This window comes from Balaenoptera borealis (genome assembly GCF_965194805.1).
Source record: "Balaenoptera borealis genome assembly, chromosome: 7".
In the NCBI taxonomy this organism is placed as follows: Eukaryota; Metazoa; Chordata; class Mammalia; order Artiodactyla; family Balaenopteridae; genus Balaenoptera; species Balaenoptera borealis.
The window spans coordinates 29,426,466-29,454,419 of NC_138864.1; the positions used below are offsets into that span (position 1 = coordinate 29,426,466).

At 38.5% G+C, this 27,954-nt stretch overlaps 1 protein-coding gene across 8 annotated transcripts in view; it reads right to left on the reverse strand.

Moving 5' to 3' along the window:
* The window catches only part of CACNA2D1 (calcium voltage-gated channel auxiliary subunit alpha2delta 1), a 496,546-nt gene extending 471,102 nt beyond the window's left edge, over nt 1–25,444 (reverse strand). For 7 of the 8 annotated variants that reach the window (XM_082399325.1, XM_082399323.1, XM_082399324.1 and 4 more), the window contains exon 1: nt 24,876–25,444. In XM_082399325.1, coding sequence (XP_082255451.1) covers nt 24,876–24,970 — 95 coding nt within the window. In that variant the 5' untranslated portion in view covers nt 24,971–25,444. The remainder of the gene's footprint in view (nt 1–24,875) is intronic. The other variant, XM_082399318.1, reaches the window with a different exon arrangement.
* Nucleotides 25,445–27,954: the final 2,510 nt, after the last annotated feature.

Below are 27,954 nucleotides of genomic sequence, written 5' to 3' on the forward strand. Positions count from 1 at the left end.
AGGGCTTCCCTGGTGGCGCAGTGGTTAAGAATCCGCCTGCCAATGCAAGGGACACGGGTTCTAGCCCTGGTCTGGGAAGATCCCACATGCCACAGAGCAGCTAAGCCCGTGCGTCACAACTACTGAGCCTGCGCTCTAGAGACCACGAGCCACAACTATTGAGCCCAAGTGCCACAACTACGGAAGCCTGCGTGCCTAGAGCCCGTGCTCCACAACAAGAGAAGCCACTGGAATGAGAAGCCCACGCACTGCAATGAAGTCCCAACACAGCCAAAATAAATAAATTAAAAAAAAAAAAAAATTGTGCTCTAGAGTTTGTTCAAACTATTCCATAATACTACCACATTTGAATGTCATGATAACACAATGAACTCAGTAAGATAGAGCATTTGAATGCATTTTACTGATGAGGAAACAGAAACTGAGGTATAAAGCACTGTACCCATGGGCCCACAGCTAGCACGAAAACCAAAGTCACAACTGACACCTACACACATATTATACAGCTGGTTACTGGAAGCATCAACAAGCCAGGAAAAATTACTAGTGGAAAGAACTACTAAACATAACTCCAACAATGAAATACTGAGTATTAATTTGTGGGAAGCAAGAGTAGCAATGAGTGTTAGAAGCACATATCAAGCATCTATCCAGGGAGGCCAGGGTGCAAATAACATCAAGTCCTGAAAGAGGATACACACAGTATTGATTCAGCGTACGAGGGATTTTGATCCGTTCTAGGGAGGTGCATGTGTCCAGAATGTTTATTGTAAAAATGTTTTTTTCAAGAAGGTGAACATAGTACCAGCACTGATAGCTCACAGTGAGCATGACCTCTGATTCTATGAGACTGTACACCCTGGGAGCATACACCTCTGTGAAACTGTGTGTTTAACGTTCTGGCTCTAGCCATCCATTTATGTTTATAATCACATCATCAACATTCTACAAATGTACACAGTAACAAATTCATACTTTTCTAACTTAAAATGTCCCAAAGTAGAAGGTACTATTATTACATTATCTTATTTTATAAGAAGAAATAAAAGCTTTCCAATTTGGCCTCTTTTTTTTTTTTTTTTTTTTAATTAAACTAATCTTTAAAAGCCTCAAGGTTCTCTTTATTTCTTGGGAAGTCTGCCTGGCAAGAATCATCCTATTCATCCATCACATATTTTTCCAAACGTGGAGCAGGCCAACTGGTGCTGTGCCAGAGAGCAGTACAGGACATAATAATATCAGATAAAAGTCTCTCTTTGTAAGAGAAATGCCCTCAACGTGAAGACCAGGAGGTGCATCAAACTCCCTACAATTTTTGCCTCTAGGACCTCAAAGATAAGCTACGTTGCATAAATCTTGATTCTAGTCAGGTAGGTTATGCACGAGTCTTATCCACTGCACAGGCTGTGTAGGAATATGCAACAGCAGTCTTTGAATATTTTTCTTTAGCTTAAATGTACTGCACCTTATCTTTGGAAAAATCAGCTTCATTAGTTCAATCTAAATTTTTTACAAGAGAAAAAAATATCCAGAAGACAAGCAAGATAGCAGGGTCAGTGTGTGTGCAGGGTTAGTACGTGAAAAAGACCATTGGGAATATAAATATATGAAGTATTCATAGCTAAATGTTCTAAAGGAATTATTTTTAATGATGTCTCATTTAAAATGCAACCACATTAATAATTATGGTATCTTATGACAATCTGACCCACCAGGTCTTAAATGACTGAATGTGATGTCCTGGCCATCCCAGCAGAGCAACTCAGACATGGGGTCCATTCTAGCGTGCAGGGGCTGCCCTAACAAAGCCCACAAACTGGGTGGCACAGAACAGAAATATATCGTCTCACAGTTCTGAGGGCTCAAAGTCCTAGATCAAGGTGTCAGCAGAGTCATGCTTCCTCTGGAGGCACTAGGGAAGATCTGCCCTATGCCTCTCTCCTAGTTTCTGATAGGTCCTTGGCTTGCGGAAGCATAACTCCAATTGTCACATAGTGCTGTCCCTGTGTGTGTGTGTGTGTGTGTGTGTGTGTGGCCCAAATTTTCCCTATCTATATGGATATTTGTCATATTGGATTACGGCCCACCCTACTCCACTATGACCTAATTCAAATTAATTACATCTGCAAAGACCCCATTTTCAAATAAGGTCACATTCTGAGGCAAGGGTGGTTAGCATTTCAACATACGAATTTTGGGAGAACACAAGTCAACCTAAAATGGTGTCCTATGCTGGGACTCAAAAGCAGTCTCACAGGTAATGCATAAATTAGGATTGTTCTTCATATTAATAGTTTGCATAACTTGGTAATTCCCAACTGTTTAAAAAGTCTAAACTAATACTGTGTAATATATAATAAATACTCCATTTCTTAATGCATTTAAAGGAAAGAGCATATCCAGGATATGAAGAAGCTAGAACAAGTATGTCTCAATCACTGCGTTTTTTTAGAGTTAAGATATCTACAATCCAGACATATGTATACAAGTGTATAAATACTCAAATATTTCCACTATATGTTACATGTACACATTAATAATATATCATCTAAATTTCATAACAGTGACACCATAAACTGGAATACACGGTACGGCATACTGGTGATATACCCTGAGCTCAGGGTGATCATATAATTTGGTGTCTGAACCTGGACATTTGTGAGAGTGAAGGGGCATTATTAACAACTACGCTGGGTAACAGGCAGAAACCAAAAGCATCCTGGTCAAACCCAACACAAGGATAAGCAAAAGAGCTGGGCTGAAATAAAATGCTGGAAGGCATAGGATACCTTTTCCCCTATTTGTGTGTAGTTGAGAAAGGGAAAGGCAGTGATTATTCTGCTCAGGTATGAATACCTAAAAGAAGGGAGAAAGTTTGTGGAAATGCACTAGATTTTGTATAGTGTGAGAGTGTAACATATTTATGTTTTGTTAATAAAATGATATGCCTGAGAAAAGTATGAAAGTGGACAATATAAAAAGGAGATACTAATCGCACAAAAAGGGATCTTTCTAGCCTCCCCTAAATTGATCAGAGTAGAATGGATCTGAAGTACTTCAAGAGCCCCATTTAAGCCCAATCAACTAAAGAGGTCAACTATTCATATTATTATTATTATTTTAACAGACAGAAGAAAAAGAAGCAGAGAAATTACTTAAGTAGACTGAACAACAGAAAAACAGAGTATCTTGGACCAGAGATTCTGGGTTTCCATTTTCCCTCGAGTAATAGCATTCCCTTGTAACCAGCGTAGACAGTGATCCCTGGGATAACTGTTTCTATACTACACCACTTTGTGTTGCCATTCTTGTAAGTGCACTGTCCTAAAAGAGAACAAACAGCATGTAGCTGTTCTCCATTTACAGAAGAAGTAGATGAGCAGAAACACGTGGTATTCTTTTTCATACTCATCAAGATATTTTTGGTGTGTGATCAGTTCACACCAGCCCTATAAAATTTCAAAGCTCCATATAAGACAGAGCACTATATAATACACCTACAAACAAAGCTCAGTAGTACGGTGACTTTGTCGCAATAGTGCTGGTATTGTTTTGGGGTCGCTGTTAATTGTTCTCCCCTGAAAAAAATGGAGCACTTTCAACCAAGAAAAATCTTCATTAGTTTACTATGCAGCTTTCCCAGGTGAAACAAATACCCCAATCAAGAGTGTGTGTCCTTGTTAATTAGTTTGCCCACAGGCCACCCTGGCAGCTATCCAGCATTTCTGGTATCTACAAAGCATTTTATCCAGCCTGCACAAGGACAGGAGAGATTGTCTCATTTCCGCTCCAGACCCAGCAGGAAAGAGCAGACACCAGTATGCTTCTGTTAAAGACATGTTTCACTACAAAATTTTCCTTCAGGAAATTCAGAGATCTCCAGGAACAGGAGAATTTTACCCCTGCACATTTGACTAAATGTTAAATAATTACACTTCCTGCTTCACCAAGCACTAAATTTAACAGCTTAATTTAGAAAATATTTTGAACTAGCTAACTTACCCTTTTTAATAGCACACTTATTATCAGGGATTAATGAATAAAACTCACTGATGCGACAAAACGTTAGCAAAATGCAAACACCACGTAAGCATTGTGGGAGACAACCGGAAATACACATCACTGGCAAAAGGAACACATATCAGGGGCCAATTTATTGTGCTGATTCCATTTAGGTCAGTAGTTCTCAACCAGGAGTGACTTTGTACCCCAGCAGACATCTAACAATGTCTGGAGATATTTTTTATCATCATGACTTGGGGAGGAGTTGCTACTGGCCTCTAACAGGGTAAAGACCAAACTGCAGGACAGACCCCCATCACAAAGAAATGTCTGGTCCAAAATGCCAGTAGTGACAGCTTGAGAAACCCAGCCTTACATTGTGTGGGTAAATTAGTGTTTTTTTTTTTATAAATTCCATGTGGTAATATTATCTTTCCTAGGTGCATTTTAATAGACTTTAATAGTTATTTTCAGTGAAGTTTCTCTGATTTGATTTTTCTAACTTGTCAAAATTATAATTCTGAATTGTTCTCAAATACTATAAAATTATTATGAAATGCTAAAAAATACTATAAAATTAAAATTAAGCAGCCTATCCTTTATCATGCTGTGTGTGAATTTAGGAGAAACCAAGATTGGTAAGAAATATAAATGAATTAAAACTGAACTGCATGTAATATTAATTGAGGATTCCAAAAACCTCTTAATTTCCAGTTTTCACCCCATAACCAACTCGTGATTTTGTTTTCTTTATAAAACACTGCTTTTAACCCACCACATCATGAAGGCCAGAAACAGAACCACGCTCACTGAAAGATAAAAGCATGAGAAACGGTTTCAGAAATGTACCTAAATGAATATAAAGAGGAAATCTAGTGCTCTCTCTTAGAAAATGCCAGAATATCTTCTGTCTGATATACTTTACGGAATAAATGCTTTAAGTGTTTTGAGGTTCTTGTTTCCATATTTTAAACAACAACAATTTTGCAGAGTACTTGCCTTTGATAAATTTGTATTATGTTTTATGTGGAGCAGATTTTCAACCTTCAATTCAGAATGACATAAAACAGAAAAATCAGAACAGGAAAAAAAAAAAATCCCACATCAGGCCACACTTTAACATTGGTTGTATCACTTAGTTCTTGAAGTATATAACTCAATTATCCTTTATACTTCTTCAAGTGCATGTCCTTCAAAACATCTTTGTCTTTTTTATCCAACCGTCTTCCCCTCTTAATCTACCACACTGGTGACCCACTATCCATAATTTTATAAAATAGCACTCTTGCTTTATTATTATAAAATACCACATATATCCAGAGTAGTTCTATACTGGCTAAGTCCTGCTTCTTATCACCACTTTATTATGTGCCACTGCTAACTATCTTCAATGATGACTTCAGAATAGTATCAGGAGTTCTAAGGGGTAGTATCTGAAGTTAGACAGAAAACCCCAAGAAATCATGCTTTCACAACTTTTTCCAGGACTCTATGGCAAGACACTGGCGAGCACACTTTCAGTAGAAGAAAGCCCAAATGTTCTTCTTCTGACACAGTGTTTGCAGCTGCAATCACAAAGTCTAAACAGAACTACAGAAAAATCCTCTCGAAAACTATGGTTTGCATTTATATGGTCTACATATTCAGGATTTATCAGTGCTAATAAACTCTCTTTAAAATGACATCTCTAGGAAGATTCTGTTTATCCAATGGTTTGGGAAATAAGAGGTCCTCTGAATTTTTTTTTAAGTGGGGAGGGGTCTCAAATCATGGATGGAGCCTAAGACCAAGGAAGAGCTTGTGTATACCTGTTCCATCAGGAAAGGAGTAAATACAGTGGTGGAGGGATAGGGAAAGAGAGGGAGATGCACACAAAGCCACATTTCACCACAGTTGGTGACTGCCTCTAATACCACTAAATATGATGCCATGTCAATTCTAGGACGCTCACCTGGAGATAGGGCTGGCTCAGATTTAATCAGATCATGTATGCATAGGTGTGCCTTAATTCGCAATCTAATTAAAAACCGGGGATGCTCAGGGAAGAGGAAGAACCATGCAGAGACTTGCATTTCCGGACCAGCTAAGGTCAATAGAATAACCTCACAGATTAAAAAAAAAAAAAAAAAAATTCCACGAAGCAGCAAGGTTTTGGTTGCCTTTTTCATATAGTCTTTTTTTTTCTCTCTGAGATCTTTTTTGTTTGTTTGTTTGTTTGTTTGGTTTGTTTTGTTTTAATAAATTTATTTATTTATTTATTTATTTTTGGCTGTGTTGGGTTTCTGTGCGAGGGCTTTCTCTAGTTGTGGCGAGCGGGGGCCACTCTTCATCGCGGTGCGCGGGCCTCTCACTGTCGCGGCCTCTCTTGTTGCGGAGCACAGGCTCCAGACGCGCAGGCTCAGTAGTTGTGGCTCACGGGCCCAGTTGCTCCACGGCATGTGGGATCTTCCCAGACCAGGGCTCGAACCCGTGTCCCCCTGCATTGGCAGGCAGATTCTCAACCACTGCGCCACCAGGGAAGCCCTGAGATCTATTTTTTAAATTAACTTTTATTGGAGTATAGTTGCTTTACAATGCTGTGTTAGTTTCTGCTGTACAGCAAAGTGAATCAGTTATACGTATACATATATCAACTCTTTTTTAGATTTCCTTCCCATTTAGGTCACCACAGATCATTGAGTAGGGTTCCCTGTGCTCAATAGTAGACTCTCATTAGTTATCTATTTTACTTCATACAGTCTTTAACCTTATTTTCCCTTCCTGTTTTTCCTTGTAGCTCTAAAAAACAGGCCTAACTATCCCCTAACCAAAGCTGTTCACAAAAAAGATAATACTTTATTTTCAGATGTGACATTTGTAAGACAATGACATCTGGTTCTAAATTCTTACCTTATTTTTGGCCAAATTGCAAATATATTAAATTACATTAAAATATTCATGTATGAGGGTCATCTTGCCAAGATATTTTAAATGATATGCACATAAAATGTAATAATATTTTATTGCAATAATTGACTATAATGGGTACCAAGGTGTTGGATAATTTCCACTGGTGAGATTTCAGCTGATTTCTTAGAATCATGGCCTTTGTAATGTGCTAAATTGAACAGTCTCTTTCTTAAAGAAATCTTTCTTCAAACGACATAGAAACAGCTATAATTTTTACTATGTACAATCCATGAAGTCAGAAGAAAATTTGTCAACAAGGTATTTTTTTGTGAGTTTATCCTGAAAGTCACTTAAAAGGGATAGCTCTTCTGGGAAGTTTAGCAAGAGTGTGTTAAGATTGGTATTGTTCTTGACCAGACATACTATTAGCTGGAAGATGCAGCATCTTTATAAAAAGATCTAATATAATTTGGTTTGTTTTAAGTGACCCGCTAAAGAAGAGAGTTAGAACCCTTCAAGAGATTCTTAAAACATAGAATTCTGATTTTTTAGGAAACTAGTTTATCTCAACAGTCTGGGAAATCTCTATAAAAATCCATGAGACAATCGTTCAGGAATAAGTGTATATAGACAGATATTACTCAGAAGTGCTGCATGGAAAAAGCATAAAATAAAGAGCAGATAATCCTGTTGTACCAGTCTATTGATATAATTTAATATGCCTCAGTTTTGTTAGGTAAAATCCTACATGCAATTTAAAAACATCTTTGGCAACAGACGGTCAGAAAAATCTCTCATCAAACCAATAGAAAATAAAAATATTCTTCGTCCAAAAAGTCAATTTTTAATATATTTCGACTTCAAAGTGCACAGATGCTGAAGGAGAAAGTGGACTCTACAAAATGAAAAAGTTCTGCAATTCACACTACTTACTAAGTGAACATTTGAACCGAAGATAAATGGCACATTCCATTCTTTGAAAAAATCTTTTAATTGCCTTTTGCAAGAATCGTTACGTTTGACTCTGGATGTGTTTCAATACAGTGAGAAAGTTTATACTTTTATACTTTGGCAGACACTCTGAGATCTGAGATATAGGTGGAGATTTATACAAAGCCTCAGCCTCATAGACCAAGTACACCTTATACAGATAATTTTTTAAAAAACAAAGTGGGGGAGAAAAACGAAAACAAAAACCTCAACCTGCCCCAGGAATGTTTTATGATGTGTTCGTCTTGATTCTGGGACATGAAATCTTTGTGGAGTAAAAATTTTGTATCCATCTGTTTCTTGAATACATCCAAGTAATCCCATAATCCATCAAAAGGGAATAAATAATAGCTACCTTCACATGAGTCCTGATTTATTGAACTGGTCCTAAAAAGGGTATGCAGCCCTTAACTTTATTACAGTACCAAAATATTTGCTTTGCTGACAGCAAATGCTTGGACCCATTGCAAATACTAAATGTTCTAAAGAGAATACATTAAAAGTCAAATAAATTTGCTTGTGAAGAACATAAAATTCCAGTAAGGAACTACAGCATTTAATAATCTGAAATCGGCAGCTCCTTTCAAGCCAAATTATTATGATTACTTTGATGAAAAAGGTCATAGCTATCTAATAGCCAAAATAAAAGGTAAGCATTAAAGTGGGACACATCATTTAAAAAAATCATTTAATGTGAAAATCTTCAATTTTAGGTTTTTTTACATGCCACTTTAAACTGAAAACAGTCATTTAGTTACCTTAAACAGCCAAATCAATTAAACTAGAGATACTCAGATCATGCTCTGCAAATCTAGCTCAAGGAAAGCACAGAAATAGAGGGTGTTTAGACACATTATAACAGTTTGAAGAAGTAATGTTATGACTACTGAATCTAATTATTTAAAAACAAAGGTTCATATCTTTTTTAATTTCATTTTTCTACTAACTGATTTTCATTGTCGTATTCTACAAAAATATACAATTGCAATGAATATGAAATTTACAAAAAATAAACTCTGTTCCTTTAGGACAGTTAGTGTGAAAAGCACTGAATTAGATAGACAATTACTCTGGCCAGAATCCCCTGGTGTTAGCAAATTAATTAGTGCTAGAGGTATAACAAGATAAATCCTGAACAAATCAGACAATCGGCTGTACTTCCAAAATGAAAAGACTAGGTATGCATAGTGCAGAGCAAGGGAGCACCTGTATGCAAGAAAAGAGGGGCCTTTTTTTAGGTAAACTTACTGAGTACCCAGTACTTAGGTATTGTGAAGAAGCATCTTTCAAAGCATCTGCTTTGAAAAGCAGAAGTCATATCATAACTATTCACCAAAATCCAGTCAGTGAAGAGGAGAAATCACATACGGATGCTTTCAGTTACATATGAACATTCCTGCATTAATACTTTATAACTGAGGCATTAGCTAGAGAACATGACCAGTCCATAAAGATACATATAAGCAAAAATAGATGCCGGTCAGGATTTTACAGAATCACTAGTTTATACAGGCAGGGAAATGCACACAATTTAAGGAGAGACCCAGGATTTCACGAAGTATATACCTTAATTTAGAGTTAACTGAATCCTTTACATTTCAAAAGAGCTATCTTACAATTTTTCTACATATTTATTAACAATAGTTGTGTAAACTGGCTTAAACCATACTACAGAGAATTCTTTTCTTTGTAGAGGGGGGAACGTTCAGCTAACTAATTATGACAACACTAGTAATAAGTAGTTAATGAACTTTTGGGACTGACTTTCCTGACTCCCGACGGGCTGGATCAGCACCCATGTGGCAAACCACAGTTTGCCTGCGGCAAAAAGGAGGAGTCATCTGACTGCTTCCAAGGATCTCCAAAGTTTGTGAACATCTAAAGTCAAAAGGAGTGAGTATTCCCATTTTCTAGTTTTTGGTGTCTTTATGATGGGTGTCTAATAATAAAACCCAAGGGAGGAAGAATTCTAAGATGGCGCCCATGCATCATCTACTCTACTGGAGTGGGGGCGGACCTGGGGTCAGGAAGAGTTGTCACTCCCATGCCTGTTATGTTATATGACTAAGGTGAAGGGATTCTGTAGATGTAAGTAAGATCCCAAATCACTTGATTCTGAGTTAAAAGAAAGATTATCACAGATGGTCTAACTTAACTAATTGAAGGTCCTTAAAAGAGGGACTGGGCCCCCTTTCTGAAAAGAGAGATCTTCCTGCTGGCCTTGAAAGAGTAAACTGCCATGTTGTGGGAAGACCTTTGAGAGGGCCGTGTGGGAAGGAAGTGAGCGGCCTTTAGGAGCCGAGAATAAACAGGAAAGGGGAGGTAGTCCTACAACCACAAATAAGTGTCCACAACCACCAAAGCTTGAAAGAGGAGCAGAAAAGTAGCCCTGGAAAGGAACACAGGCCAGTCAACACCTCACCGCAACCTTATGAGACTTTGAGGAAAGGAACCTGCGAAGCCCTGGCTGGACTCATCACCGTGGAAACCGTGAGAAAAGAAATGTCCATTGTTTGAAACAACTGAGTTTGTGGCAATACATTACACAGTGTAGAAAACACCAAACTAAAATAAATAAGTGAGTCTAGATTACTGAATTCATTTTCTCTCTCCGTCTTCATATAAGATGCATTTATGAAGATTCTGTCTGATTTGTTTCATTCACTGTACTTTAAACCAGTGGTCACGGTCAGTCTTCAATCTCTTTCATTTAGTCCGATTCACATCTTTTTTGCATAAATCTTAAGGATTTAGCTGTTTCTCTAACTTCTCTTATTTAGGAATTTCCTTACTAGGAGGAAAGCTAATTAACTGGGCAGAAGGAAAGGTCGTACTTAGTGTGATTCTGCACACACACCTCTTCCAAACTTTAAGACGCATAATGAGCCCTAATATTAATTCTCCTTGAAAAAGTATTTTAAACAGTACAATATAATTGATTTATACTCTTCTAAAAACACTTCATAATATTCATTTATTCCTTGGGTAAGATAGGATTATGTGTTTTTTGCTCATCTTAAAAGAAAGCACCATTCTATGTTACACAAGTATCACTATTATTGCTGATATTTTAAAGTTACCATTTGCAGACAGTTTGCAACAAGTACTAGAAATATACTGTCAAATGAGAACATCTAGGGCCTATTTCACAGAATCAAGATCTCACGTGACAATAGACCACTAACATTATTTCTCTGCACACAAGAATGCAAGGTCACTGACTTCCTTATATATTTCTTAACGGGCCCTTCAAACAAAGAAAGGAGTCTGGTACCATACCATGCTTGAGTACAACTGGGGAAAGCACAGAGTATTAAAAAGGGAGGAAAACATCAAACTTCAGCACTTTGGCTTTCAGAAAGGTTGTGAGAGAGAAAACTAAAATGTGAGGGCTGGGGGTGGGACCTTTTCAGTGGCATCCTCAAAGGCAGTGGAGTACTCGGGTACCAAGAAACATCTCCTTTATGCTCAACAGACACGTGACAACTAAGACCTAGTTGTTAGGAAACGGTTGGGCGGTGAGCAATTATAGAAGGTGCTAAAGCCAGGAATTGTTCCTCACAAGATGTTACCTAGGTAGGTCCCACACCTAGTTAGTGGTGGAGGCAAACCGGAACTCAAGTCACCTGACTCCACCAAATTCTCCTGCTTCTAATCAAATTATATTTATCCAGTACTTTCTATGTGCCGTGCTTCGTATGAATTAACATTCTTAACTCTCACAACAACCTGATGAAGTTTTAGCAATGAAAGAGTTAACTTGTTCAAGTTACCCAGCTAATAAATGGTAGAACTGAGCTTTGAACCCACATTATTAACCAACCAGGCAAATTCCAAGAGGGAATTAAGCCCTAATGTTCAAAACCATCCATTATTAAGTTCTCCTCTATGCCTCTAGAATGGCACTAGCCATGAACCGTTTTTCAGAGAACTGAAAAAATCGGCACTTAAACCATTATCTGTGTTCTGTGGTTCAGATGACGAAATTTGGAAAGGCTGCAACCACACCATAAATGGTCACTTTTAAAAAAAAAAAAAATGGTCACTTTTTAGAATTTAGAAGTACTCGATAGTCGCCTACAGAAACGCAGCTTCACTGACACTCAGCATGGAACCAACATCTAATATTCATACATTACGTGTGTGTGTATATGTGTATATATATACATACACACACATATATTTAGTTATAGTTATACAGTTATATATATATATAAAAATAATGTGTTTGCTTGTAATTAAGGTGGGGGTACAGAAACATAAAAATGAAATTGAAAAACAGATACTGAGCAGCCTATTGAACTCAGGTTTTAGATCCCTGTGTCTATTATAAAAGCAGACTCTCAGGGGCAAATCTACTTCACTTATGGAAAACAACAGAAGGGGTAGGACCAAATCCAAAGCTTGCAACCCTCAAACTGCCCCTCTGTCACGGTCATTTACACCCAGGGACTCAGCTGGCGTTTAGACACCACACAGACAGGTTGTGTCACCTCTGATAATTTAAGGAGATGAATGACCTCATCTAATTATCAGGCATGGTTTGCACTGTGATGAGTTGCCATTCCCCTATGTTTATTTATCGCCATCGAGTATTAATATAAATTTTAAACAATTACTCACCAGCCGACCTTAACACCATGTATCAAACCCCCTGGGAACTGAGCTACACATGCACAATACAATTTCACCTCATGAAAATTAATTCGATTTTCTACATTTATATCGACAGGAAAATCAGGTGTTTTGAGAGACAACCAAGCATTCTACATGTTTAATTTAGAGCAATCTGCACACACCCCATTGTGCCCATCCTCCTGAGGCTTCGCGTGGCCCATTTGTTTGTCTCTCCTAACATTTTCACAGATGCAAATTTAAGTCAATTCTAATGTAATGTTATGGCAAAGAAGGGTTGGTATTTTTAAAGTGACAGACGTCATAAGAATTTTACATTCCTTTCCGTGGCAAATGTCAAAATGACTGCCATAAAAAGGCAGGTTCCTGGCACTTGAAAACTTGCTGCTTCAATGGTTACCATCAAGTTGTACTCATTAGTCATTGGTATTAATGTAAAGTTTCATCTAAAACGTCTCTTCCCTCCACGAATCAATTAAAAATGTGCAGCAGAAATTTAACTGTTTTATTTCTACCAATAAGAGAACAGTGTTTGTGAAAGGCTAAACTCCATTTATATTATAAAGTGAAGGAGTGGGGTTCAGTGAGTGTAACTAATCATCAATTGGATGAGTCAAACGAAAATTGGCCTTTTTCAGTATGCTCTTGGCAGATTTTTTTTCTGACTTCTGTGTTCATTACTAAAAATGCAACTGGTCTCAATTTTACTATTCTGTGCTCGCTCAATTTGCAGGGTTGTCTGAAATCATTTCTATAAACATCATGGATAGATTGCTTTATTCACTTGCAAATGTTCTGTCTTGAAGCTGAAAACTTCCATCTTTGACAATGAGAGGTTATCAGTGGCGAAGTTGTGACTTTTAAAAATAGACTCAATCTCCTGTGGCACAGCTCTCATACAACAGGTGCTGGCTGAAATGTCAAGACGAAGCACATCAAATCCTTTGTGGTCCTGTTTTCTTCGTGGTCCCTTTTAAGATACAGGTTGTGTCCTGAACCTAGAGACAGAACACTTCACTCACTCTAGTCCACTGCATCTCTTTTCATTTCCTCTTTATGATTAAAGGCTACACAACTTTTTAAGAAGAAACATTTTTAAGGCCTGCTAAGCATCCCTTTTCCCATTCATTTCAGGTTTTTCTGAATGAAAACAACAGACCAAATGATATGTTAGCACAATAATCTAGCTCACTAACCCTTAGTCATCAATTCATGATCCCTTGAAGGCAGAGAAATCTCACGTGGTACAAATAATAAAGCCTGGCCATTAAACAGTCCTTCAAGATTCCCCATGCATCCTCTCACTTGATCCCCATGATATAATACTGTGATTCAGGATTAGGTTAATATTACCCTTGTTCTGCAGATGGAGAAGTTGGACTTAGTGTTAATTCTGCTCTACTTTACACTGACTCCTTTACCCTCTTGGCCTCATTGCTAGAATATGCAGCCAGCCACAACTGGAACAGGTAAGATAATGGGTGCAAAGAAATCCAGGCTCCTGCCATGTAAGGGCAGCAAAGTACAGCAGCTAAGTGTAGGACTCTAGAATCAAGCTGCTTGGGGTCAAATTTTTTTCCTAAAAAAACTCAGAAAAGTCCTTCATACTCAAAACTTAACCTTCCTCATCTATAAATCAGGGATAATACTTATCTTAAGGGACTGACTTAAAGGTTGGATGGATTAAAAAACATGCAGAGTATTAATTCACAGTGCCTCACATTCAGGAGCTCAAATATGTTAGAAAGCAATATAACAATAATTGAAAGATAGCTGTAATTATTAGTGTCCAGACTTTCTGTGGGTAGAGACATCAAAATTAGCTCAAGCAAACTGTGAATAACTATGGAAGAGAAAAAAGAGCAGTCACAAAATGGAAATAAATATCCGCCCTAACTCTCCTCATCTCTTGTTACAGACCACAAGGGTGGTTTTTCCACACTGCACTGGGACCAATGAGATCAAGACTGATTCTTAGATCTGCGGCATTTGCAATCCTAACCGTTCATTCAGTCATCTTGGAAACTCAGGGAACTGCTGTGATGGCAGCTGCCAGTGATTTTCAGACCTTCAGGAGACCTGAGATGCCTCTGTAAGGGTTGACCAGGGACATGCTTTGCAGGAATATTTGTCAGTGGTTTGTTGTCTTATTAAATTAATTATATTGTTTGGGTTTTTTTTTTTTACAAGGATCTGTTTCAATTCAAATTTCTGCCCTCTGCTGAAGAACGGACATGGGGTTTGGGCAGGTGGGGGTGGGGGAGAAGCACGGACAAAGTAGGGCCATAAGCCACCCCTATCTGCCAAAAACTTAATAAGTGAATAAGGCTAAATTGCCAAAATCAAGAACTATTTGTTCTTTTTTTGTTTTCTTTTGCTTGATATTCCTGTAACATCTATCATAAGCACATACACTTACTAAATCTAATGACATTCTGCAAAACTCCATGGGTCTTCAAGATGACAATGTCTATTTTAAAAAAAGAAAGAAAAGAGAAATAAAGACAAAAGAGAACCAAACGCTGCTGTGTCCAAAGGAAATATAGTGATGTACTAGAGCCTTGTTACTTACTACCAAATAAAGAAAAACTCTGGTCTGTACATCTCAAAATGTGAACATTACTAATGTGCATTTATTACATTTCTGAATCATGTCATTCCTTCTTGAGCATGGAATATATAATTTGGAACATTCCTCCAAAAACATCTCCAGTAAATTAAAAGTGTATCTATCCTATATTCCAACCATCTGCTTTAATTCTCAAGGCTGTTTCATATTTCAAAAGTTACTTTGTAAGACCGTGTTTTTCGTCTTGATCCCTTCTTCAGCTGCCTCGGTCAGAACGTTCACCCATCAATCATGGCCTCTCTCATCCCTTTCATCTCTCTGCCATTTGGTCTTCTCTCTCTGATATGCTCAAATCTCCCCTCTGGTAACACTTATTTAGTTGCCTCTACAACCTCCCCCGCCCCCCAGGAACCTTTTTCTAAGAATTGCTTCTTCCTCTATCCATGGTACTAGCAACTGGCCTGTTGCAGTGCAGTACCTCTTAATGAGATTGGACCAGGGTATGAGAAGTGACCCAAGCTTAGGCAACCAAAATCCTTTTTCCAAATCCCATCTCCTGGTCTCAAATGAATGAGCTACAGATGGTCATCTGGTCCATATTCAGATTACCAACATATCTTTCTTTAGGAGGCTATGTTTTGGACTAGGATTCTAGTCTCAAACTGTTTGAAAGCTTCAGTAGGGAAAATGTAAACCTTCATAGGCATTCAACAACATGAGCGTCAGGAAGCAGATAAAGTCAGTTTGCAAGGACAGAGAAGAATAAGGAGTCAAACAAAGAAAACCAGAGGCTAGAGCAAGAGACGATCCTAATAAAAGCTCCACCCCTTTCTGCAGGTGTTGGCACATCCTTCACCTTAACTCCCATGACTGATCATCCAGCTCCAACTACCACTGAAAAATATTTCCCTTTTTGGTTCAAGATAGTCCTATGGTTTTCTACTACCTGCGATCCCAAATGGCCTATTAAAACTCCTATTCTCTAAGCAAAACAAAAGAACGCCAAATCCCTTACACTATCTGCCTCTGAACTTGCCACGCTCTCCCTTTCCTCACATTGTCAAGTTCCTTTAAAGAACAATCTGCACTTGCTGCCTTCATATTCTCACCTGCTACCAACTCTTCAAGGCAAGGAAACCATGCTTGCATCCAAAACATTCTACTGAAACTGCTGTCACATCAGCAACGACCTGGTGATTTCCTTAAAGGGCTCATCTTATCCGACCTCTCTGCAATATGAAGGATCAAGACTCTTCTTTTGAAACTCACAGTGCCTATCATAATAGATACTAAATAGATATTTGCTAAATGAATGAATGGACCCATTTTCTGGCTTCAAAGTTACTCAATTCGCCTCCAAATCTGCTTCAGATATGTATTTCCAATGGCCTAATAGTCATCTATAGAGACACCACAAACTCAAAATGTCCAACAGTGAGCATGTTACTTTCACCCCACCACCAACTTGCTATTCCTCCTCTGTGTCTAGTCTAGGAAGTTCAGTATAACATGATCTACCTGTTAAAGAGCCTGGAGCCATCTCCAACACTTCTCTCTTCCTGATTCCCCCAATCCCATAACCAATAGCACCTGAATATTTACCTCTACAATATGTTTCATCCCTGCTTTGCCTTCCCACTGCCACTATTCTCTTTAGACCTTGGGCATCTCTCACTCTGGGATGCTGCAAGAGTCTACTAACTGCTCCCATTGTCCCTGCTTAGAATATTGTCTCTTTAATCCATTTTCTACATACTATGATTCAAAACCTATTAATTTCATTTTTAATTAAATAAAAGTCTTAGGATGAAAGCCAAATTTGAGTACCCAGAGCTGGGCTACCACAAATGTCCATGTGTTGTGAACAATGCCCGACTCCCCTTTGGGTCAGGTAGGAAGAGAGCTCTGATGCAAAAATTGTATAACCTAGACTCAGACTCACGGTTCAGTCCCACCAACATCTCTTCCCACCCAGGAGTTCTACGCCTGACATGAAACAGCCCGGCCGTATTTCTTCACCACGTTATGTGCTTTTCCTCGATCATGCATTGCCAGATTCCACTGCTTCACAATCAGCCTGGAGTTGGGAATGTCTTCCTTGGGGACTCTCTTCCTCAATGTGGATTCTCAGCATGTAGTTCAGTGCACTACATAATTTGCTCTGAATAATAATAATTGCATTAATCATTGAATTAAATTACATTTGATGCTAAAAATCTTTGAAACAGGAGACATTAAAAGAGCCAGCATAAATCAAAACTATTTTTAAAAAGAGGTACTATGTACTTAGAGGTCTAAATAGTCTTCAGTGTACTACCTAGAAGCCTAGAACCTGCAAGCTATTTCATTTCTTATAATCTAAGGGATGGAATTTACTAATGGAATTTCTTTCTTGATTATTAGCATTTAAGGTTTTAATAAAGTGTTATACTAATATTTCTTATCCAATGAACCATTTTCCCAGAGTTATATAAAAAATAAGACCGCTTAATTGCTTCTATTTTTTGAGCTCTAGACAATTTTACTGTCTTTGGTTTCTAAGGTGAATTTCCATATATGAATATTTAGGTCTCTAAAAACAATTATGTGCAGTAAACAGCATTTCCAGGATAACCGAGCTCACATGGAAAATGGGAAAAAAGAAGAAAATAAAATAAAGCAAAACAAAACAAAATAAAATAAAATAACTAACTGCCAACCTTTAGCATCCTTAATGTAACTTTGCACCTCGCAAATCTGAGGGCTCCTTTGCTCCACTGACACACGCATCATTCCTCACAGCATCTCCACCATAACGCCTCTTTTTTTTTTTTTAATAAATTTATTTATTTATTTGTTTATTTTGGGCTACGTTGGGTCTTTGTTGCGGTGTGCAGGCTTGTCATTGCGGTGTCTTCTCTTGTTGCAGAGCTCAGGATCTAGGTGCGTGGGCTTCAGTAGTTGTGGCGTGTGGGCTCTAGAGCGCGGGCTCAGTAGATGTGGCGCACGGGCTTAGCTGCTCCGCGGCATGTGGGATCTTCCCGGACCAGGGCTCGAACCCGTGTCCCCTGCACTGCCAGGTGGATTCTTAACCACTGCACCACCAGGGAAGTCCCACCGCCACAACACCTCTTGATTATTTTTTTAAAACAGATTTTCCCAGTGTGCATAAGCTCATTTATTTTACTGAGCCATTCCTCCTCTGACCCTCAAAATGAAACATCATTAATGTCTAACCATCCCTTTATATAGCCTGACAGAGGACAATCTCAACAGCTCACTTCACTCTTTCCCCAATTATCCCCACAGTATGTGGGCAAATGTCAAAGGAACAACAGTCTAGGCCGTTTGACAATTTTGGTGAAAGTGTTGATAACGTATTACAGATTTATCTGTGCATCAAAATCCCTCAACAATTTCCCTATAGAGAGAAAAATCTAGTAGTAAGAGGTCCCCGAAACAGTGAGTGAAGATTCAAGTGCAAAGGACCCAAAATTGAGGTCTGGCACAGGTAACCTGATGGAAAACAAACCAAAACTTTTTCTCCATTTGACGTGATGTTATGTACAAATAATAATAAACTATGACGAATAGTAATTGTGTGTGTGTGTATGTGTGTGTGTATGTGTGTGTGTAAGAAAGAGAAAGAGAAGAATTAGTAATTAATTATTTGAATGAAAGAATTCAGGAATTATTTTTCAAAATTTGCCAGGAGACTACTGTAATAAATTTTTAATTACTCAAGGAAAAGAACTTCAGATAAACAGTAGGATTATCCCCAAATCTGAATCATTTTAAATGGGCAACACCATTATTTCATCATTTCTAGTTTAAGTTGTTCTTCCATTTATGATATAGAATTTAAAATGTACCCGAATTTTTTTAATCCAGCAGAAGCATATGGTTAAAAAAAAAAAAAAAAAAAAAAAAACCAGCAGAAGCAAATGTTAAAATAACATTTAGCCAGAAATATCCCACATTCATATTCAAAGAGAACTTTAAATATTGCTTCATATGTAACAGCCTGATTCTGTATTATTGAAATTAACTATAAAAGTGTGCCAGTTTGTTGAGGCCACAATGTCAATCTTTTCCTTGTTAATAATCTTGTTAGAATCTATATAAATGGTAAATTTTAAAGGAGCAATGGAATTGAATTACCACAAATTAGATAAAGCCTATAAGAAAGAAAAACCTAAAAGTTTAGGTTTTACAAACAAAATTTTAAAACCTGTGCACGTTTATCCTTGAATCCTAAAACATGGTGCGTCAAATGTTTAATTCTTAAAAATTTCAAAGTATCCCGTATCTAAATAGCAGAAATAAAATTGCTTAGTATGCAAAGACCTTTTAATAAGAGCCCAACACTTCAAGTGCAATAGTCCCTTCCTCATATTTGTTTTGCTTAACAGACTGCAAGCCTATCTTTAGAACCACGTTTCTGTTGTTACTCATCAATTATGTTAATAACTTGTCCAACAGGACCTGAACATTTTCAATAGTTCATCTGATTCTCTTGAAAAAATTATTCTTAAATGCTGGTGTTATAAAAATATTCTGAATGAGATTTACTCCCCATAAACAGTTGTGGATTGGCAGAGAGCTTTCAGCATGCACCTTCGTTAATAACCTTACCTTACTCAGGTTCTTCTACCCTAGCAAAACACCTGAAGAAGTTTAAAAATAAATACGTGTGTGTACACTTATATATACATAGAGAAAGATATAGATAGACACATAAAATATTATCTATTAAATAGAGTACTACAGTAAGATAAACTAGACAAATTATATAATGATGCAATGTTAACATATTCTGGACCCTCAAGGCAAAGGTGGTAAGTACTATATTTTCACAAAGTACTATCACTTTCATCTCAATTAACACTGAAGTCAATCACTTTTTTTCCTTAAGCTCTGTAAACAATATGACACAATAATTTCCAGGTTTTGTGCATACAGAAGAAAACACGAACCATGTGTAAGCTACGTGGTTGACTATCTCGGTGCAGTTCCAAGTTTATTGGAAAGCAACCATATGAAAGCTTAGGGAACAGTTGTGGTACTATGCATAAATAGTCCAGGAAAAGAAAGACTGGCTCACACAGTGTGACACAGCGCCTGATACATACCATATGCCTTAGGTAAGTGTGTAATAGATGTAATACAACAGAGGTCACTCCCCATGGTAAGCAGCTTACATGCTTTTTGAAATACTAGGATAGACATCTCTTTTATTACAAATGATGGAAGGCTGTCACTTTAATAACAATAAAATGTTACTCTTCAGAAATACTGAAACAAATTCTGATTTTTTTTTCCCAAACTTCCATCTAAGTATGCTCATAACAGAGTTGATTATGTCCACACACGGAAGACACTGAAAGAAATCAACAAACTGGACAATATGCCTAAAATATTTCACTTTAACCATTTAAATCCCCACTTTTTAGGTTATAAGTAGTTTGACGACACATATTAGGTACAAGATGTGAATTCAGAAGAACAGATTATTTTCTTGAATATTTGCATCTGTATTGAAAAATAAAAAGAACAGAAATTTCTGTGCATGTGTTGAATATAGAAATACTCCAGAGAACACATTAATTTAAATAATATAGTTTGTTATGGGCACGGTTTTTGGTATTATTTTTTTAATTCCTAAATGCATTGTCATTTCTTATGACTATATACTTCTAAATGTAAACAGTAAATTTGAATACATAATTTCCACGTGTTATTTATGTTTCTGCAAAACGTCACCGTGTGTAAGCCCTAGAAGGAAGAGCATTTTATGATGTTATTTTTATCAATGTTGGAGAAGTATTGGAAAGGCATCTACAAAGCAAGGTCTCTATGAAGAAAGAGAGTGGTAAAGTTTTTACTTATTTTCAAAATGAACAACTTGCGATAGAATCTGATTTTATATGTATTTATTAAAATTAAATTGGTGAAAGCCATAGGAAAATAAAAAAGGCACATTTTATTTCCTTTTATAGACCATAATAAGCTTAGATTCTTGTACCTTCCCAAAAATGTTTTTTTAGACTATATCCATTTCGGTCTGCCTAATGCTCATGCAAAATGCCTATCCAAACAGCTACCCATATAACCATGTATAAACATTACTAAATTTAATATCATGTTATTACTTGTCTAGAAAAATATATCTACTGTTGCATATTTTAAATGTACACCTGTGGAATAATAAATGTTGTCATGTGGTTAAGCTGATGAAAACTAATCAAAGATCTAAGAAAAGGATTTATTAATGTTCACTGTTTTTAGGTTTTATTTCACATATAATACTGTATCTCATAATTTATCATAAGGCACATTTCCTTCTCTATGTTGTATGTGAATAGAAATTGCTAAGCCCAAATGAGAATAATTATGTCACTTCTAACAAATGAAAAAGATATCCATTCCAAAGTTATGACATAGAGAATTTATTTTCTGTAGACTTTATATGTAAATTTGTCTAATAATAGAAAAATATTTATATCCTAAGCAGTCAAACTCCAAAGTACTATTCTTTTATGAGATTTATGCTTATTTCCTGTAGATACCAGTAATTCTTACTAATATATTTATCCTATTATATAGTTTAAATATATTAAAATTCCCATATACCAAAGGGCTCTCAGCCAATTATTCTGGACTGATTGGCATTTTGATATGACTGAGATAAAAGTTTAACATGAATAGTAGTTATAACTATGTGCTTTTTTTAAAAAACTGGATTTGTAAATAGATTCTAAAATTAGGAGTGACAGATTTAAATTAACATTACAATACTGGCTACCATACTTATTATCCTGAGTTTTAAAATAGAAGTGTTTTCACATATGTGCCAAGAAATTATTTCTAAAGCAAGGGAGAATTCCCTTTAGAAAACGACATTTTAAACTATCAATATAACATGTGCATACTATAACATGAAAATGATGTACTTTCCACTCATATACAAACCAATATGCACTAGGTGTCTGCTACCAGATGGCATACTTATGTTTCACACCTTATTGAAACAATCATTGCCAAAAGAAAAACCTAACCTAGCAAAAGAATTGTATCAAAATTCCTTCCTTTGAAAAAAAAAAAACCCAGTTTTTTTAGTGTTACCTCTTAGAACAGTTTAACTACTATTTTAATTCAGAATATGCTACATGAGAATGTATGTTAAACCAGAGAAAATTAAAGAAAATATTTAGAAAGGTATTTATGTTTTATTATAATAATGCTTAAGCCCTTAATATTATTGTAAACATACTAAAAAAACAAAAACAAAAACCTTTGTATTACTATTCTAATTCAGGTCCCACTCCCATGAGTGCATAATAAATTTTATACTGTGTTGGTGGCATATTCTTCCTCTTCTGATGATAAAAACTTCTTACATTACTTTTCCTGGGAAAAATAAAATGATCAAAAAACCAAAAGAATTTACTAATGATTTCCAGAGAAATGTATATATAGAAGCACAATAATTTGCTTTTAGTGACACTATAATCTTTGTACTGAGTTTTTAATGAACTTGGAATTTTTCCCAAAGATTTGAGATTTATCCTGATAAATTCTCTGTATCAACTCTTTTCTTGCAAGAAAAGTAAACAGCACCACATCTTGATAAAATTAATGCTGTATTTTTTTTTAATTTCATAAAGTTTACTCAGAAATACAACATGAAGTATAAATGCCAACTCTCATTTCTCCTTTCCTCAGAAGGTTACCAACTTTTCAAAAAAATAAAGATGCAGAAGCCTTACAAAAACATTGCCAATATTTCCTAAAAGAGACTGACTTAGCTCTACAAAATCTTTTATTAAGCTCTTTTCTACAAAATAATTAGTGTTTCATATTATTTGAAAATATCTTAAATTTTCATTGTTAAAAAATAAATTTCAAAACCTTTCAAAGAAAAGAAACTGTGGCTTCCTAAGTCCTATTTTTGCCCACTATTTATTTTCTTTCTTGTCTTTAGTGAATTTCTGACCATGAAAATTGAGCTATTTTAATGTTAGGAAAACATTTATTACAGATGTCCTTCTTACAACAAGGATTCTTTTATTAATATTTTAGCATGGTCTGTTCAGGAATAAAAGGTTGTATTTTGTAGTATCTTAAAAAATCATAGTTTTTCCTAATGGTGTGATGAAGCATTCCCTCCAAATGAGAGAAATATTGATAAATTGTCAGTTAAAAATAACACTTTAAAAATGTGTAAACTGAACACATTGACTGCTTTAAAGCACCACTTCTTTGACACAAAATGCAAGCGACTCGCTTGAGTTCTAGCTTTACAGGCCAAGCTACAAAGAGACTAAAGAAACAAATATATAGAAGTGTAATTTCTTAATAAGAGTGAATAATTTTGAAGCATCTTCAGTGTAATTCTTACTCTTTTCATGTTTCAAAATATCCGCTTGGAACATCCTGCCAGTTACAGGAAGATCTACAGATGGCATTTACCCTTGTGCTTCATAACAAAAAGGATCTGCAATCATTTTTATGGAAGATTATCTAAAAAGGTACATGACTGTAAATCAATGACAAAAATATTAGACACACCCCTTCGCCGGGTTAGAATGTGCATCCTTCGGATTCTTGCACTGACACCTAATGTAATAAATACTTTAAGCTGAACCTTAAATAATAGCTGCAGGATTTCAACTGGTAAAGATTCACGGTTAGTATCCACCACAAACTCCAGTATTCAGCACTCAGCCAACAAAGGACAGCAAATAATTCCCAATAGCAAAAATACCGGGAAGGCTACCTTGGGCTTTGTTTTTGTTATGTAAAATTCATTAAAGTGACTCATCCACTTACGATTGCCTTACTCTTAGAAGCTCTAAAGTAGCTTCAAGAACCAAAAAAAAAATGCTTTCCCAGACCTGATAGGCTATTCCGCGCATTTAAAAATATGTGTATATTTTTATGTGCCACTGACTTTGTCTTTTTTCCAGCCTAAAAGAGATTATTATTTTTCATTCCCTTCCTGCCCTGTGACTATACAGCTACCTTCAAACACTCTATTTCCAGAACAGCAGCGAGGTTTTTTTAAGCTATTTTAGAAATGGTAAAAATAAGAGAAAATTGCAGGAGACTCTGGAAACAGTCCCTCCCCCAAAGAATAGGTTCTATCCATTCTAAGAACAGGAACCGCGTGTCCGTCGGCACTTAAATGTTTCAAATAGAGGGTGAGGGAGGTTGGGTGGCACGGTCCCGGTACCTGCGAGTCCCTGGGGGGACAGCACCTCTACCGCGTGAAGCGAGCACTCCTGTCATCAGGAAGGCTGTCGAGCGCGCCCAGTAATTTGGGCTTCAAACGAGTTTGTATACCACAGCAATTAGAGAGCATCCCAGAGGCCAAGTGCGGGGAAAGTGCGGGAAAAGTCCACGCTACCCTGGCCAGCCTGCAATTACCTATGTGCAAAATACCCAACCCAAACACAACTTTTTATAGGACTGGGTTTGATGAGAGCGGGTATCTGGCTGGAAACTTTTCCCACAGTACAGCTAAACTCTTTTAAGTCCAAGGAATCCTTTTAGAGATGGGCTGAGGCGCCGCGAGTCGTCGGCGGACGTTTCCCAGGACAGCCCGGCCCCGCCGAGGCTCCCGAGACGCGGGTTCCGTGCGCATTCCGGCGGCGAGCAGCGCGCACCTCCCGCTCGGCCTCTCCAGATCCAAGTCGGGCTCACTCCCCACCCCCACGGGCAGAGAAGCCCCTCAACTCGGGAATGGAGCCCGCGCCGGGCTTCCGCGGCACCCCTCGGCCCGCACTCCCCGCCCTGCCCGGACACTTACGTGACGGCCGAAGGGAACGGCTCCTCAGACGAGGGGCCGATCAGCAAAGATTGGAAAAGTGTCAGAGTCAAGGCCAGCAGGCAGCCAGCAGCCATCTTCGCGATCGAAGATCAATCTCGCCTCCGTTCCCAGCCTGGGGAAGGACCGGTGCTGGAAACCGCAGGAGGAGGAGAAGGAGCACGGTCAGCCCAGACCGCGGACGTCTGAGGGCTGGCGCGCCCAGGGCCGGGGCCGGGACGCGGGCTCGCGCCGGGGGCTGCAGGGGCGAAGCCCGGCGCGGGGGGAAGGGGCGGCGGCGGGCGGACCCACTAGCGCGCTTCGGCTGCTCGGCGCCGCGGCTGTCTCGCCGCCGCCGCCATCAAGGGCGACTTTGGAAACAGACCTGGGCAAGCCCGCCGGTGCTCACGCTCTCGCTCCCTCTCGGTTTCCTCCTTGATTTATTCCCGCGATTGCCGTGGAGAAGGCGGGGGCGGAGGCGGGGGCGGAGAAGGGGTGACGGCACTGGGGAGGGGTGGGGTGGCTGCAGGAATGGGGGAATGGCAGGCGGAGAGACTTGTGGCAGAGAGAGAGAGAGAGAAAGGCTCCGTCTGGCTTCTCCGGGCAAGTCGGAGGGAGGCGGCTGGGGGTGGGCAGGGGGAGGGCTGGGTGTCAGAGCAGTCGGGCGGAGACGGGCCGGAGCAGCCCTCCATACAAGGGAGAAAGGAACTCCCAAAGTCGGCGCCGGCTTGCCCCAGCCGCCCGGCGCGCAGAGGGGGAGCGGAGCCGGCCCCGCGGGGCTCCCCGGGGACCGCCAGCCGCCCGCCGGGTATCCACAGGCTGCAGAGGCTCCGGCCGAGCACTTGGCTCGTGGCTTTGGGGGTTATTTTTACCCAGGCAGGCAGCGTTCCCCCGGCCCTTCTCCCAGACGCAGAATCCACCGCCTGCCTAGGAACCATGGAGAAGTGATTTGACAACAAATGTAGGAGGGGATTGTATTTGCATTTTAAAGCACCACTTTTGACTCCCTACCAGGTGGCACTGTTTATTTGCCCGGGAGTGCCAAAGGCTAGAGCCTCCGGCGTGGCTGAGTGCCAGTTGTGGCGGCCGCCCCACGCCCAGGTACCGCTCACCTGGCAAGACAGAGCCTCGGGATCCGGGCTGAGGACAGTCAGAGAAGGACCTGATGCTGTAAAACCCTCCTAGTCCTGCTGCCGTGTGGTAGGACAGGGGTGAAGAGACGAATTCTACACCCCGGGAGCATAGTACCGTGACAAAGGCTTTGTAACTACCGCCAAAGAGTCCCGAATGCCCTGGTCTGGCCAGTGGGCTGCCCTGCCTTGACAACGTTGCTACAGGACGAGTTCACTTTGTCCCGGTGAGGGCATGAAAAGGGTAAGCAGCAGGAACAGGTGGCAATTTGCAAAATGCCCCTGAAATATGGAGGAGGAATTAAGAGAGGGAGAGAGAGCTAGAGAGTAGCAGTCTGCGGACCAGTTTCACCTCCATCCGCAGGAGAAGCAGTGTCAGGCGTGCCCGGGCCTTCTCGTAGGAAAAAACAGAAGGGTCCTGGGTTAGGCCTCTTCTCCCGACCACACAGGCCTCCTTCAGGAAGGCGCTGATGTACCGGCTGGAAAGGTTTCCTTGAACATCTTAAATTCTTAAGCCCCTTGTAGTAGTATATTAGAGCACTTTTGACACCATTCCTGATGAAAAAAAAAAAAAAAGACCATCTTGCATATGTGTAAAAGGTGTCATTATGGGGAGGTCGTCAGATTTTTAATTAGCCTTTCTTTAGTTTCAGGAGAGCTTATGAAAACAGAAGGACACTTATTAATTCGTAATTGATTTTCCATCTCTCTAAAGGCAACCTCCCCAAACAGGGAAGACTGATAATACTAACTAGCAACGTTTTAAAAGATGATGCGATTTCATGATTCTTGACGCAGTGATGTTTCCTTCCCCCTTACCTCTCTTCTTTGTGTGTGTGTGTGCCGTATTTGTTTTCTTTAAATTCTCTACATCTGTATCTTGCTCTCTGTTTCTTTCTTCTTACTCTGAGTGGCCTCACAAAAGGCACCCCACCGTGACTTGAGTTAGTTTGTTTTATGCTGAGCAGATAGAGTGTGGCAGCAGGAGCTAGCATATGAGAGATGAAGTGGGATGGAATGAGATTGAGAACTCCAGCTCAGATGGATATTTTAAATAACTGAAGGTAGCTTTCCACTCCAAAATTAGAGAACTAAATAGTCAAGTCCAGCTCTTTTTTTTTTTTTTTTTTTTTTTTTTTTTAATGATTCAAAAGCAGATTTTCTTCCCCAGCCTGGGGATTAAGAATGGCAGAATTAGATGCCCATTACTGTCTACATGATATGTTGGTATCATAATAGCCACACTGCAGAAAAATATTATATTCTGTCAATTATTTCAATAATGACTTCAGACTTCCTACTAAGGTACACCATTTCCAATTTTATATGTTTAAGAGAAAGAGCTTAAGGAATAAGAGAATGTAATAAAGTTCTAGAGAAGGTAAGACAGGCTTCATTATTAACTTTGTTGGCCTTTGAGCCAAATCGCAATTTCTTTCGATCACTCTGATGAAGCACTGTGTTCTCTAATATCTGAAGCTGTTGAAGAAAGATATTGCTTCTACAGTTCTTTCTGAAAGGGTTGGTTGTCAACTGTAAGCCTAAATCATTGCCTAATGCTCTGTTTTGAAGTTTTCCTTTAATTGGTTTTTATCCACCTAAAGCTTTTTAATGAGGATATTCAAAATGTGGCTTTGTTTCTTGTGTATGAAAGGTAAACCAAGACCATTTCCACAACATAGCATTATGTGTCTATTGGATTAACCATAGCCTTCCATAATGCACTGTTTCTGTTCAGTTCTGTTATTTTGGAAAATTCCATGAAAATCAGATCCTATCCCATTAATTTTAATAAAATTTTATTAAGTCACCAAAATTTGCCATTCAAGATAAAATGTTTATAAATCATAAAGATTGATGACAAAGCTGGAATTATGGGCTGTGAGCAAGAAGTGAAAAATCAGTATCTACTATTCATTTAAGAGGAAATATTCTGATAAAGTAAAGATTAG